General features: G+C 46.8%; 1 protein-coding gene and 1 long non-coding RNA gene across 2 annotated transcripts in view; both read left to right on the forward strand.

Annotated features, from left to right (window-relative positions):
- The window catches only part of LOC134735497 (uncharacterized), a 100588-nt gene that overhangs the window by 50297 nt on the left and 37069 nt on the right, over positions 1-13222 (forward strand). The gene's annotated exons all lie outside the window — the stretch shown is intronic.
- Positions 3982-6305, forward strand: LOC134735492 (putative UPF0607 protein ENSP00000382826). The gene is made up of 2 exons (XM_063630790.1): positions 3982-4048; positions 4701-6305. Exons 1-2 carry the CDS (start codon positions 4044-4046, stop codon positions 6265-6267), a joined length of 1572 nt encoding a protein of 523 aa, XP_063486860.1. The 5' UTR covers positions 3982-4043; the 3' UTR covers positions 6268-6305.

The raw sequence follows: 13222 nt of genomic DNA on the forward strand, positions 1-13222 counted from the left end.
ATATTTTCTTTGTAGTTGTCCTTGAAGCCCAAGAGGAACTAATGGCTTTAACTACCAGCCTACATGTTTCAAAGTGATTTCCACATCAGGAAGCCATTGTCGGCTTCCCCAAACAGTGAATTGGTATAGGATGTGAGCAATTCTGAAAGGCCACGCTTCTTGTTCCAGCCCCAATTCATCGCTCAGATAAGAGCTGGTTTTCAGCAACGATTTCCATTTCTGCCTCCTTGTGTGTGCTAAATCATTTATGGCTCCATTTTTCTATGCAATAAAAGACTTCTTTGGTCATGAAAAAGCATTATAATTACCCCTGGCACCCAAGAAATGGAGTTGGCTTTGCGGTCACAAAGACCAAAGTGCTCTGTGTTGGCATAAAACCCACGAGGAACGGCATCAAAAACAGCCTTTGCAAGTGCATGGTGGTAAAGAGCACGGCCTCTAAAATCTAGACAAGTTAACTTACTTCTCTCTAGACCTCAGTTTCCTCGTTTGTCAGTTGGGGTTATAATGGTACTTCCCTTACAGGGTAATTCGGGGATTAAGTGAAATATGCACAAAGTTCATAGAACAGTAACTGACACATAATATATTATATAAAGCAAGTATTTATCATCCTCTTCCTCTCTTCCTCCCTCTGGCATCACCATCATCATTCTCATTGGCAGCATCTTTGAGTAAGAACATCTTTTTAGAAATTATGTAAAACTCAGAAGTTATAAGGAAGAAAAGTTAAAAGTTTAACCATATAAAAATAAAATATATATATATGAAAAAATTAAGAAATCCATAAACAAAGTCCAAAGATAAATTCTAAACTGGGAGAAAAATGTTCTCCACACATTTGCCAGATTAAGGCATTATTTCCATTTACAAAGATAAACAACTTGTTTTTAAAAAAAGTGTTTGCTGAAGAAAAATAAAAGAACAGTCAAAATAAAGAAGAAAGAAAGAGAAAGAATGAGAATAAAAGGAAAAAGAAAGAAATATGGTGAAAAGACACAGGCCGTTTTAGAAAATTTAAAGGAAATGACAAGCAAATGAATTATACCCAATTTATTTTATAATCAATGAAATATACATTAAAAGATCAATGAGAATTTTTTTCATCTATTGAATGATGAAAAAATTGGTAGTAGCAGGTATTTGCAAAAGTGTTCTCCACCTTTGGGACCACGTGTGGTGGCTCATACCTGTAATCACTTTGGGAGGCCAAGACAATCATATCACTTGAGGTCAGGAGTTCAAGACCAGCCTGGCCAATGTGGTGAAACCCTGTCTCTACTAAAAATACAAAAATTAGCCGGGTGTGATGGTGCGTGCCTGTAATCCCAGCTTCTCGGGAGGCTGACACAGAAGAGTGACTTGAATCTGGGAGGCGAAGGTTGCGGTGAGCCAAGATAGCTCCACTGCATTCCAGCCTGGGTGATAGAGCAAGACTCCATCTCAAAAAAAAAAAAAAAAAAAAAAAGAGTGTTCTCCACCTCTGCAATGGGCAATTTGTTAATTCTAAAAATCATAAATTTTTAAGTGTAACTTAAAAATAATTTCCTTAAAATATAACAGGACTAATAGATGTGCATTGTAGCATTGTTTTCAATAGCAAAGTCTTAGAAATAACCTAATGCCCCTTAATAGTAGATTAGTTAAATTAGCTACGTATATAATGGTATATTCGTTATCTATTGCTGCATAGCAAATCACCCTGAAACTTAGCAGCTTACAACACACATTTACTATCTCATAGTATCTGTGGATCAGGAATCCAGGTATGGTTTAGAGACCCTGAAAGGTCACAGACTACGTACACTACAATCAGACGTTGGCCAGCACTGTAGTCATTTCTAGGCTGACTGGAGAGGGATCTGCTTCTAAGCTCACCCCGTGGTCATTGGCAGAATTTGGGGCTGTTGGCCAGGAAGCTGCCCTCAGTCCCTTGGATCTCTACATAGGGCAGTTCATGGCATGGCAACTTGCTTCCTCAGAGTAAGCAAGTGGAAAGAGCCTGAAAGAAAATGACAGCAAGATGGAAGTCACAGCCTTTTATAACCTAATCTCAGAGGTGACTGTATTAGTCTGTTCTCACACTGCTAATAAAGACATACCTGAGACTGGGTAATTTATAAATGAAAGAGGTTTAATTGACTCACAGTTCCATATAGATAGGGAGGCCTCATAATCATGGCAGAAGGTGAATGAGGAGCGAAGTCACGTCTTACATGGTGGCAGGCAAGAGGGTTTGTGCAGGGGAACTCCCATTTATAAACCATCAAATCTTATGAGGCTTATTCACTACCACAAGAACAATATGGAAGACACCACCCCCATGATTCAATTATCTCCACCTGCCTTCATCCTCGACATGTAGGGATTATTACAATTCAAGGTGAGATTTGGGTAGCGACACAGCCAAACCATAACAGTGACATTCCACCCCTTTTGCTATATTCTATTCATTAGGAGCAAATCATTAGGAAATTCAAACCTCATGAGTTTTCACTCCTAACTTATTCAATATTCATCTTTAAAAAATAAGAACATTCTTCTCCTTAACCACAATGCCATTATGACATGTGACATAATTAAAATAATTCCTAAGGCCTTGTTTCCATCCTAAAGTGTTTCCAGTTGTCCCAAAATGTCTCTTACAGATGGTGTATTGGAACCACGAGCCAATTAAGATCCACATGTTGCATACATTTGATCGTTATATCTCTTAACTCTTCTTCTTTTTTTTTTTTTTGAGACAGTCTCGCTGTTGCCCGGGCTGGAGTGCAGTGGCGCCATCTTGGCTCACTGCAGGCTCCAGGCCCCGGGGTTCACGCCATTCTCCTGCCTCAGCCTCCCGAGTAGCTGGGACTACAGGCGCCCGCCACCTCGCCCGGCTAATTTTTTGTATTTTTAGTAGAGACGGGGTTTCACCGTGTTAGCCAGGATTGTTTCAATCTCCTCACCTTGTGATCCGCCCGTCTCGGCCTTCCAAAGTGCTGGGATTACAGGCATGAGCCACCGCGCCCAGCCCTCTTAACTCTCTTCTAATCTTAAGCACCTCCTTTGTTTTCATGCCACGAATTTGGTGAAAAGGAGGCCCGTGATCCCATCTTCTGGATTTATCAGTGTACTTTCTCATGATGGACTTTTAACTCGTTCTGCTAACTCCTGTGTTTCTTATAAACTAGATGCTAGATCTAAAGCCTTAATTACATTCAGCAAGACTATTTCTTTTTTTTTTTTTTGTCTTTTAATAATATATTTGAATATAGATGGTTTCAATTCTCCAATAAAAAGATGTAGACTGGCCGAATGGTTTTTCATACCTGTTTCCCTAGTCCAGACACCCAAGAGTATGTCCTTCTCTTGGGCATAAGAAAATCTAGAGTTATATTTAGGGTATCATAAAGTGTGGTGAAGAGTGGACTGAGGTGGCATGCTCACAATGACCAAATTACGTTGGTCATATTTTAATCCAATACGTTGATCCACTATTAACTTGTAAATAATGTACTTGCTTTCTAGACACATTCTAGGAAGACCAGAGAAACTGACTTCTATCTATATGGTATAATCCACTGGCGAATTTCTTTTAGGATCGACCAAAGCTGATCTAGAACATAATCTTTACATACTTGGACGAGACAAGAGAGAACCCACCAGACGAGAAAGAACATCTGGGCTGAAAGGCTCCATTAGAAGAGCAATGTGGAATGGTGCTGTGCCGACAATTGGTAGTCCCTCCCCTACATCTTTGCAGAGGACTGGAGCCCAGAGTGGGCCACGGTCAACTTATATGGTGAAGTGAAGACCTCCTTCTAGGTGTGCATGTGCTTATTACAGACATGCCACCATGCTAAGTACCCCCGGACTACAGGAAAAAATAAGAATACATGCTGTATCCATGATCAGGAGGCACACAGGCCAGAGCACCAGCTGTGGAATCGCACAACCTGGGTCCAAAGCCTGGCTGGATCATGACCACCTGGATGATCTAAGGAACGGTCTCAGAAAAATCTGTAAAAAGAAGTGGAGACTCTGCCTGCCAGGAAGGGATGTGGTAAGGGGCAGCATCCAGTCAGGTCAGGGCACCCCGTCCTCTCCTTGGAAGCCTGCGCAGCGAGCCTGGTGGCCCTCAAGGCCACGGAGGCCATGGAGAAGGTGGGCCTGGCTCCAGGCGGCACGGAGGCACTGGAGAGGCCCCGGGGGAGCCTGGTGGGATCTGGCTGGTCCTGCGCTCTGCTTCCAGGTTCTGGCCTTGTAACCCAGGGGACAGGGCTGGCCAAGACAGGGCCACTGGGTGTCAGCCAGTGCCTGCGCCAGATGCCAGGCGGGAAGGGCTCTGGCAGATCAGCCCCGCACCCTCCACAGCGCCACGGGGGGGCCATCCAGGGCCACACACCTGCCCCCAGGAGCGGGACGTCTCTGAGGCTAGAGAGTCCAGCTGGACCGGTGGAAGGGCCTCACCTTTTGCCCTTTGACTCCTCTTGTAGGCACCCTTGCTAGGCTTCTGCTCATTCGTCCACACCCTGGCTCTGTCACCAGCCCCATGGTGATGTCATAATCTCCCAGGTGCCCAGTGCACACCCGGCCACAGAGATGTGGGTGACTTAGGAGTATCCTCTCCGCTTCTGACCCTTAGTTTTGTCTGTGCACAACTCACTCAAAATGGGCAACTCACTAAGCGTATTTTGTTCCTGGTTCCGCCGCAGGTTCCGGCTACACCATCGGCAACATTCTCATATAAGCGTATGTCGTTACTGCTTCGGACACAGGTCCCTGCAACTCCAGTGTCAACGTTCTGGTCTAAGAGTAAGTTGTTCCTGCTCCCGCCGCAGCTCCCAGCCACGCCATCACCAACTTTCTCTTCTAAGCATATTTCGTTCCTGGTTCCACCGCATGTCCTGGCTATGCCGTCGGCAACATCCTCGTATAAGCGTATGTTGTTACTGCTTCAGCCGCAGGTCCCTGCAACTCCAGTGTCAACGTTTTGGTGTAAGAGTAAGCTGTTCCGGCTTCCCCAGCAGGTCCCAGCCACGGCATCCGCAACCTGCTCGTCTTGTCCGTGAGGCCCTCCCAGCTGGCCAGGCTCACCCTGTGGCTCCTGCACCTGTGCCTCCTGCACCTGTGCCTCCTGCACCTGTGCCTCCTGCACCTGTGCCTGCCCCGGGAACCTTGGGCTGTTTCCGATTCCTCTTCAACCCCCGGAAACATGTTGGGCCTTCTTTTCCAGCCAGGCGGGACCGTGCCCCTGTGAGGCTGTGTCCTGTCCCTCAGAACACAGGCACCCCACTGAGGGTCCTGCCTTCTGTGGTCTGGAGCCCCCACTCAAGGAAGAAACCCGTGCTGTCTGCTCACAACTCCATGATGTTTGGACACCTCAGCCCCGTGAGGATCCCTCGTCTCAGAGGCAGGTTTAACCTCCGACTTCCTTCATTAGATGAGCAGGTGATCCCAGCCAGGCTCCCGAAGATGGAGGTGAGGACAGAAGAGCCCAAAGAAGCAACGCAGGTGAAAGACCAGGTAGAGACCCAGGGGCAGGAAGACAATAAAAGGGGCCCCTGTAGCAATGGGGAAGCAGCCTCCACCTCCAGGCCCCTGGAGACTCAGGGAAACCTCACTTCCTCCTGGTATAATCCCAGGCCCTTGGAGGGAAGTGTCCGTCTGAAGAGCTTGACAGAAAAGAACCAGACTGACAAGGCCCAGGTGCATGCAGTGAGTTTCTACTCCAAGGGCCATGGAGTCGCCAGTTCACACAGCCCTGCTGGAGGCATCCTTCCCTTTGGGAAGCCTGACCCAGTTCCAACAGTGCTCCCTGCACCAGTTCCGGGCTGCTGCCTGTGGCCAGAGAAGGCGGCCTTGAAGGTGCTGGGTAAAGACCACCTGCCCAGCTCTCCAGGCTTGCTGATGGTGGGGGAGGACATGCAGCCCAGGGATCCTGCAGCGCTTGCATCAAGTAGCTCTTCTCCCCCCACAGCTGTCGGCCATGGGTCCCGCAAAAGAAAGCTGTCAGGGTCACCGCTGCAGCTGCAACCGACCCCTCCCCTGACACTGAGGTGGGATAGAGATGAGGGGCCCCCACCGGCTAAGCTTCCCTGTCTGTCTCCTGAGGCACTGTTGGTGGGTCAGGCTTCCCAAAGAGAAGGACGCCTCCAGCAGGGCAACATGCGTAAGAACATGAGGGTGTTAAGTAGAACATCAAAATCCAGGAGACGAAAACAGCTGCTTAGGAGGAGAAAGAAGACACGGCAGGGCAGGCGTGGTGGCTCACGCCTGTAATCCAGCACTTTGGGAGGCCCAGGCGGGCGGATCAGGAGGTCAAGAGATCGAGACCTGAGGAGCATCTCTGCCTGGTCCCTGCACCATCTGGGAAGTGCGGAGCGCCTCTGCCCAGCCGCCCCACAGTCTGGGAAGTGAGGAGCGCCTCTGCCCAGCCGCCCCACCGTCTGGGAAGAGAGGAGTGCCTCTGCCTGGCCACCGTCCCATCTGGGAGGTAAGGAGCACCTCTGCTGGCACTCCCCACCACCCTCCACCCCACCGCCTGGGAAGTGAGGAGCGCCTCTGCCCAGCCGCCTCACAATCTGGGAAGTGAAGAGCACCTCTGCCCGGCCACGGCACCATCTGGGAAGTAAGGAGGCCCCAGCCCAGCAGCCGCGCATCTGGAAGGTCAGGAGCGCCTCTGTCGGGCAGGCCTACCGTCTGGGAAGTGAGGAGCGCCTCTGCCTGGAGCCCAACTGTCTAGTAAGTGAGAAGCGCCTCTGCCTGGCCACCCCACCATCTGGGAAGCGAGGAATGCCTCTGCCCTGCCCACGTACCATCTGGGAAGTGAGGAACACCTCTGCCCGGCAATGTCGCCATCTGGGAATTGAGGAGTGCCTCTACCCAATCCCACCGTCTGGGAAGTGAGGAGTGCCTCTGCCCTGCCCCCGCAAGGTCTGTGAACTGAGGAGCGCCTTTGCCCAATCCCACCGTCTGCAAAGTGAGGAACGCCTCTGCCCTGCTCTGGGAGCACTATCTGGGAAGTGAGGAGCGCCTCTGCCCTGCTCTGGGAGCACTATCTGGGAAGTGAGGAGCGCCTCTGCCCTGCCCCCGCACCGTCTGGGAAGTGAGGAGCGCCTCTGCCCAGCAGCAGCCACGTCTGGGAGGTCAGGAGCGCCTCTGCCCGGCTGCCCCACCATCTGAGAAGTGAGAAGCCACGTATAACTGGTGGGTCTCGTGGTGAATTCCACATTGAGTGAAAGGGCAGGTCTAAGATAGGCCCAGAAGAATGAGTACAACTCAGATAGAGGAAAACAGACGAGGCCAGGAACATGGAAGCCAACACTTATTAAGCATCTGTTAAACGCCAGGCATGGTGCTACATTTCTATAGGAACCTTATGAAGTGGAGGCTGTTAGCAAGCCCACTGCACAGGTGAGAAAACTTAGCTAAGGTCACAGCACATGCAAGTGACAGAGTGAAGACTGCAACCAGCTGTGTCCCAGCAAGACAATTTCATAAGTGACACTGTGTCCTCCAAATTCTAGGAGGCACAAAATGGCTGGTTGTGCCACTACTGATGATATTTAAATTGATCAGAATGATCTTTTTAACTATTCTTATCACTCTCCTGCTTAAAACCCTGTAAACTCCATCACAAATAGAATAAAACCCTAGTCGCTTACCATAGTTGTTGCTCTCCCTCAAATGGACACTCTCCCCCTAGAACTTTTCTTGGCTGGCTACTTCTCAGCCATCTCCAAAAGCCCTTCTTCCCAAGCCACTCTCTGACTCATAGCCCTGTTTTATTTTCTTTGGCATTTATCGCAACTTGAAGCAATTTCATTCTTTTTTTTTTTTTTTTTTTTTTTTTTTTGCTTGTGTATGTCTTTAAGTGTTTATGAGTCTGTCTTCCCACACTGGAATATAAACTCCTCAAGGGAAGGCTGCTCACTACTGTACCCTAAAAATTTGAAACAAGCCCTGGCACTTAGTAGATTTATTTGTTGAGCAAATAAATGAATCTTACCAGCATTTTTTCAAGGTGGTTTATGTTAAGATACAGTTTCTAAGACACCTAACTTGATGAGAATAAAAACAAAGCACTGGCCACTATCTGTATTTTGGGGAGGGAATTGTTTGTTTGTAGTTCTGTCTTCACTGCTCTTTTTGGAGGGACGTATAATGCTTTCCTACCAGAGAGTGTTGCTATTCAAAGTGTGGTCCACAGACCAGCAGCATCAATGTCACCTGGGAGCTTGTTAGAAATGCCGAATGTTAGACCCCCCAGCACAGACCTATGAATCAGAAGCGGTACTTAACAAGATCCCCAGGTGATTTTAATACATTTTAAAACTTAATTAGTACTGATCTAAAATCCTAGTCTATTCCACTTCTCCTTCCCACCCTACTCTCCAACTGCACCCAACCTCCCCATTGTTAAGCCTTACTGGCCCATCCCAGGAAGCAGCTTCTGGTGCCTCTGAAACTATTTACCTAAACGCTTATCTTCTCAGGCTTCTTCCCTCCGGATTTTGTTCTGTTTACAAATACTGAGGCTGAAATGTAAACCATATCGAAGCTCTTCTCTAAAAGGCCTGCGTGTCCTGGTAAGCCTTCACATCTGCAGATATCTATTGACATATCTTAAGCAAACAACTTTAAATGATTCCACTGGTGCCCTGAGTTTAGCTTTTCCGTTTATCTTGCCTGGTAAGCAGATTGAGGTTAATATTTATTTTTAAAGCATGCAATCCTCACAATATTTCTTAAACATGGGTTGAAGTCACATACCACCAGCCTCGGAACTGGGGTTTGAGCTCATTCCATCTGATTCTAAAGCCTGGGCCGTTAATCTCTATGGAGCAATAGGCACAAAAGTATGCTTTATGAAAGCACCATTCGTTTGTCCATTAGTTCATTCACTCATTCAAAAGGCGTGTGAGAGTGTTGGGTGGTAAAGAAATGTAGAACTCTTCAGCCCACCAGGAGAGGAGATGAGACAAGCACAAAAGTAATCTTACAATGTTGAGTCATGTCAATGGTGTAACATACTCTGGGTACAGTGCAGGACTTCGTGGAGGAGGTAGCAGGCATAGGTGCCTCTGAGGAGCAGAAGGCCCAGGAAATCAATGTCCTAGGACTGTCCCCAAACCCTTGGATCTAACTTGATTCAAGATCTTGGGTGTCTTCCAGGCAATCACTGGGCTTTAGTCTCTTTAGGATGCGCCCAGCAGTCCTGTAGGACTCAGGGCAAGGGGTATTTGCCTTCATGCAACAAAATTTTCCTAAGCACCTACTGTATGCCAGGCACAGCCCTAAGAACTGGGAGTCCAGCGATAAATTAGGCAAAATACCCATTCTTGTGGGGCTTATTTTCTAATGAGGCATAAAAGAGATAAATAAATAATGTTTGAAATCCTCGATGGTTTTGGTGCACAGAAAAGACCATTTCAAAGTGTATCTTGGTTTTAGAAATTAATGATTAATTTGTTAAAGGCACATGTTTTTAAAAAGCAAGGGTTTAAGCTCAGCTTGTATGTCTACTTGTAAGTCTCAAAAAGTGTGAGCCGTCATTTTTAAAGATCATTTGAATGTTTGAGTCCGTTTGCGAACTCAATTAATTCCAACACTATCAAACATTTTAAGGTACATTTATAAATTCTTTGTATTCAGTTTCACTTTTTAGTAAGCTCATTTGTGTTATTGATAAATCTTCCTAGGTGCCTAAGTAATTTATATAAATCTATTAAGAGAATAAATGTAATTTTTAAAGTGTCTTAAATATTCTAACAATATATATAAACTTAATAAGATCTCAAAATTCTAAGCCAAGATCAATTATTACTCAGTTACATATTCGAAATGAGTATTACTAGGCTGATCTGTTCATTCTAATAGACCGAATTCTTGTAAATATAATAAGCACGTAAAATATACATTTTAACATGAAATATCTATATACATATTAATATTATGACTTGATTATCTTAAATATTTAGAAAATCGTAAATTTCCTCAGGGTCGAAATATGCTTAATCTTAAAGGAAGCAATAATCTCGGCACTTTCAGGTTTGGGGTTTGCTGAGTTTAATAACTACTAAGGTATGGCTAGATCTTGGGGTGTCTAATGGGCCAGCTGAATTCCTTCTTAAGAGAAGCCTAAAGAAGAAGTCATGGCTTCACCTACATTCTTTATATTCATGTAACTCATGACTTCTCACCCACACACTCTTGGTTTTTGCATTTCTTTCACTCTGTAGATAAAGGTGTGTGATCGTTAATATTGAGTGTCAACTTGATTGGATTCAAGGATACAAAGTACTGTTCCTGGGTGTGCCTGTGAGGGTGTTGCCAAAGGAGATTAACATTGGAGTCAGTGGACTAGGAGAGGCAGACCCTCCCTCAGTCTGAGCGCGCACCATCTAATCAGCTGCCAGTGTGGCTAGGATAAAAGCAGGCAGAGAGACATGGAAAAACTGTACTGTCTAAGTCTCCTGGCCTCCATTTTTCTCCTGTGCTGGATGCTTCCTGCTCTCGAACATCCGATTCTAAGTTCTTCAGCTTTTGTTCTCTCAGACTTTCATGAGTGGTTTGCCCGGGGCTCTCAGGCCTTCAGCCACGGACTGAAGGCTGCACTGTCACCTTCCCTACTTTTGAGGTTTTGGTACTCAGATTGGCTTCCTTGCTCCTCAGCTTGCAGATGGCCTATTGTGGGACTTCACCTTGTGACCGTGTGAGTCAATAGTCCTTAATAAACTCCCTTTCATGTGTACATCTATCCTATTAGTCCTGTCCCTCTAGAGAATCTGACTAATACAGAACACATGAACTTGACCAGAATCTAAAGGCCACACAACTCTTACAGATTTCAGATTAAATTGTGGATATCTCTCAGGAAGGTGTGGAATTTTTAAGCCTAATGTCCAAGGTCATTCTATGGACAAGCCATGCAATATGAAAAGAAGAAAACTAAAGCAGAGGGATCACAGAGTGACAGGAAAGGCACTGTTATATAGGGTGCTCAAAGGTGGCCATGGGGTAAGATCCTGAATGATGGAAGTGATGGGCCTATGCTGGTGTGTCTGTGGTAATAGTGTTCTAGGTAGAGGGAACAGGAGATGCAAATGCCCTGTGGAAGGAGTATGCTTGGCTTTTTTTTTTTTTTTTTTTAACAGAGTCTTGCTGCGTTGCCCAGGCTGGAGTGCAGTGGTGTGATCTTGGCTCACCGCAATGTCCACCTCCTGGGCTCAAGCGATCCTCCTGCCTCAGCCTCCCAGGAAGCTGGGATCACAGGTGCCAGCCACCATGCCCAGCTAATTTTTGTATTTTTAGTAGAGACAGAGTTTTGCCATATTGGCCAGGCTGGTCTCAAACTACTGACCTCAAGTGAGTTACTTGCCTTGGCCTCCCAAACTGCTGGGATTACAGGCATGAGCCATCTTGCCAGCCCCACATTTGGCATTTTAAAGGAGCAGCAAGGACGCCAGGGGACTTGTGTTATGAGTGAGGGGAGAGTAGTAAAAGATGAAAGCAGAGGAGAATGGGGCAGGATATTGGGATGGGGACAGTTGACACGTTTCCTTAGGAACCAGGATCCGGAGCCTGAATTCCTTTCTGAATGAGGTAGGAAGCCATTTGACTTGACTTGGGTTTTAAAAAGCTTTCAAGCTTTCTCTGGCCGCCTATTGGTGAATAGAATGTCATCAGGCTGGGAGAAAAGCAGAAAAACTGGTTAGGAAAAAGCTCTTAAAATAGACCAGTCCAAGCCAGGTGCGGTGGCTCACACCTGTAATCCCAGCACTTTGGGAGGCCAAGGCGGGTGGATAACCTGAGGCCGGGAGTTTGCAACCAGACTGGCCAACACGGTCAACCTCATCTCTACTAGAAATACAAAAATTAGCCAGGCGTGGTGGCACATGCCTGTAATCTCAGCTACTCGGGAGGCTGAGGCATGAAAATCGCTTGAACCTGGGAGGTGGAGGTTGCAGTGAGCCGAGATGACACCAGTGCACTTCAGCCTGAGTGACAGAGCAAGACTCTGTCAAAAAAAAAAAAAAAAAAAAATGGGAGGGGGGAGGTCCAGAAGTCACAGTGATCTGCAGTACCAGTGGAAATTGTGCCAAGTGACTGTATTCTAGATGTCTTCTTAAGGCAGTACCACCATGATTGGCTGAGGGATGTGAGACCAACAGAGGAATCCAAGAGAACAGTGTAACTGGAAGAACAGAGTGACTTGTTTCTGAGGTGGAAGACACTGGCGAAGTAACAAATGGGGTCAGGGGGATCAGGGGTTCAGTCGGACCCCTGATCCCCCTGACCCCATTTGTTACACATGCCAGGTGGGAGACATACGGTGGGAGAGTCAAGGAGCAGCGGGACACATGCACCTGGAACTCAGGCTGGAGGTGGGAGCCACGCTGTGGGCTGACTCTCATCCACCCTGAGCTCTAGATTGAATTTCCAGCTGCTCTTTGGTGCCTCCATCAGGATGTCTATGTGGCGTCTCTGATGCTCAGCAAGAAGCAGTTACTATCTGTTAGCACTATCTGCCATGGGTGGCTGGTCTGGGTCAGGCTAGAGGAAATACCTGGTGTATTCTTCCAGGAAAATAAGTAGTGTCATCTGAGTGGCTTATCAGAATTTCTGGCTCCTTTTACAGTGGAATTTCCAAGGTTAATGTACTGTACCCCAAATTTCTAGGTCACAGTTGAGCCAGCTTGGATAACATGCTTTGGGTGTACAGTAGAGTTTAAGGATTTGATATCAAAACATGAGTCCAAATCCCTTCACTTGACACTTCCAGTGTTTAAGCATTAAGTTCCAGTGTTAAGCATGAGTGCCTCCTACGTGCTGGTGTATTCATTTACTACAGCTGCCACAACAAATGACCACAAACCAGGTGGCTTAAAACAACAAAAATGTATTCTCTCACAGTGGTGGAGGCCAGAAGTTGGAGCAGAAGTCAGACCAACTGTGCAGGGCCATGCTGCCTCTGGAGGCCTTAAAGGGGAATCTCTCCTTTTGCTCTTCCAGACTCTGGTGGCTCCAGGTGTTCCTGTGGGTACATCAGTCCGATCTCTGCCTCCATCTTTGCATGGCCTTCTCCTCTGTGTCTGTGTCTTTGCCTGTGTCTCTCATAAGGACCCACTGGATTTGGGTTCCACTCAGATAATCCAGGAGATCCTTACATTAACTACATCTACAAAGACCCTTTTTCCAAATAAGGGTCACATTCCCAGGTTCTAGGGGTTAG

Source organism: Symphalangus syndactylus, chromosome 21 (genome assembly GCF_028878055.3).
Source record: "Symphalangus syndactylus isolate Jambi chromosome 21, NHGRI_mSymSyn1-v2.1_pri, whole genome shotgun sequence".
Classification (NCBI taxonomy): domain Eukaryota; kingdom Metazoa; phylum Chordata; class Mammalia; order Primates; family Hylobatidae; genus Symphalangus; species Symphalangus syndactylus.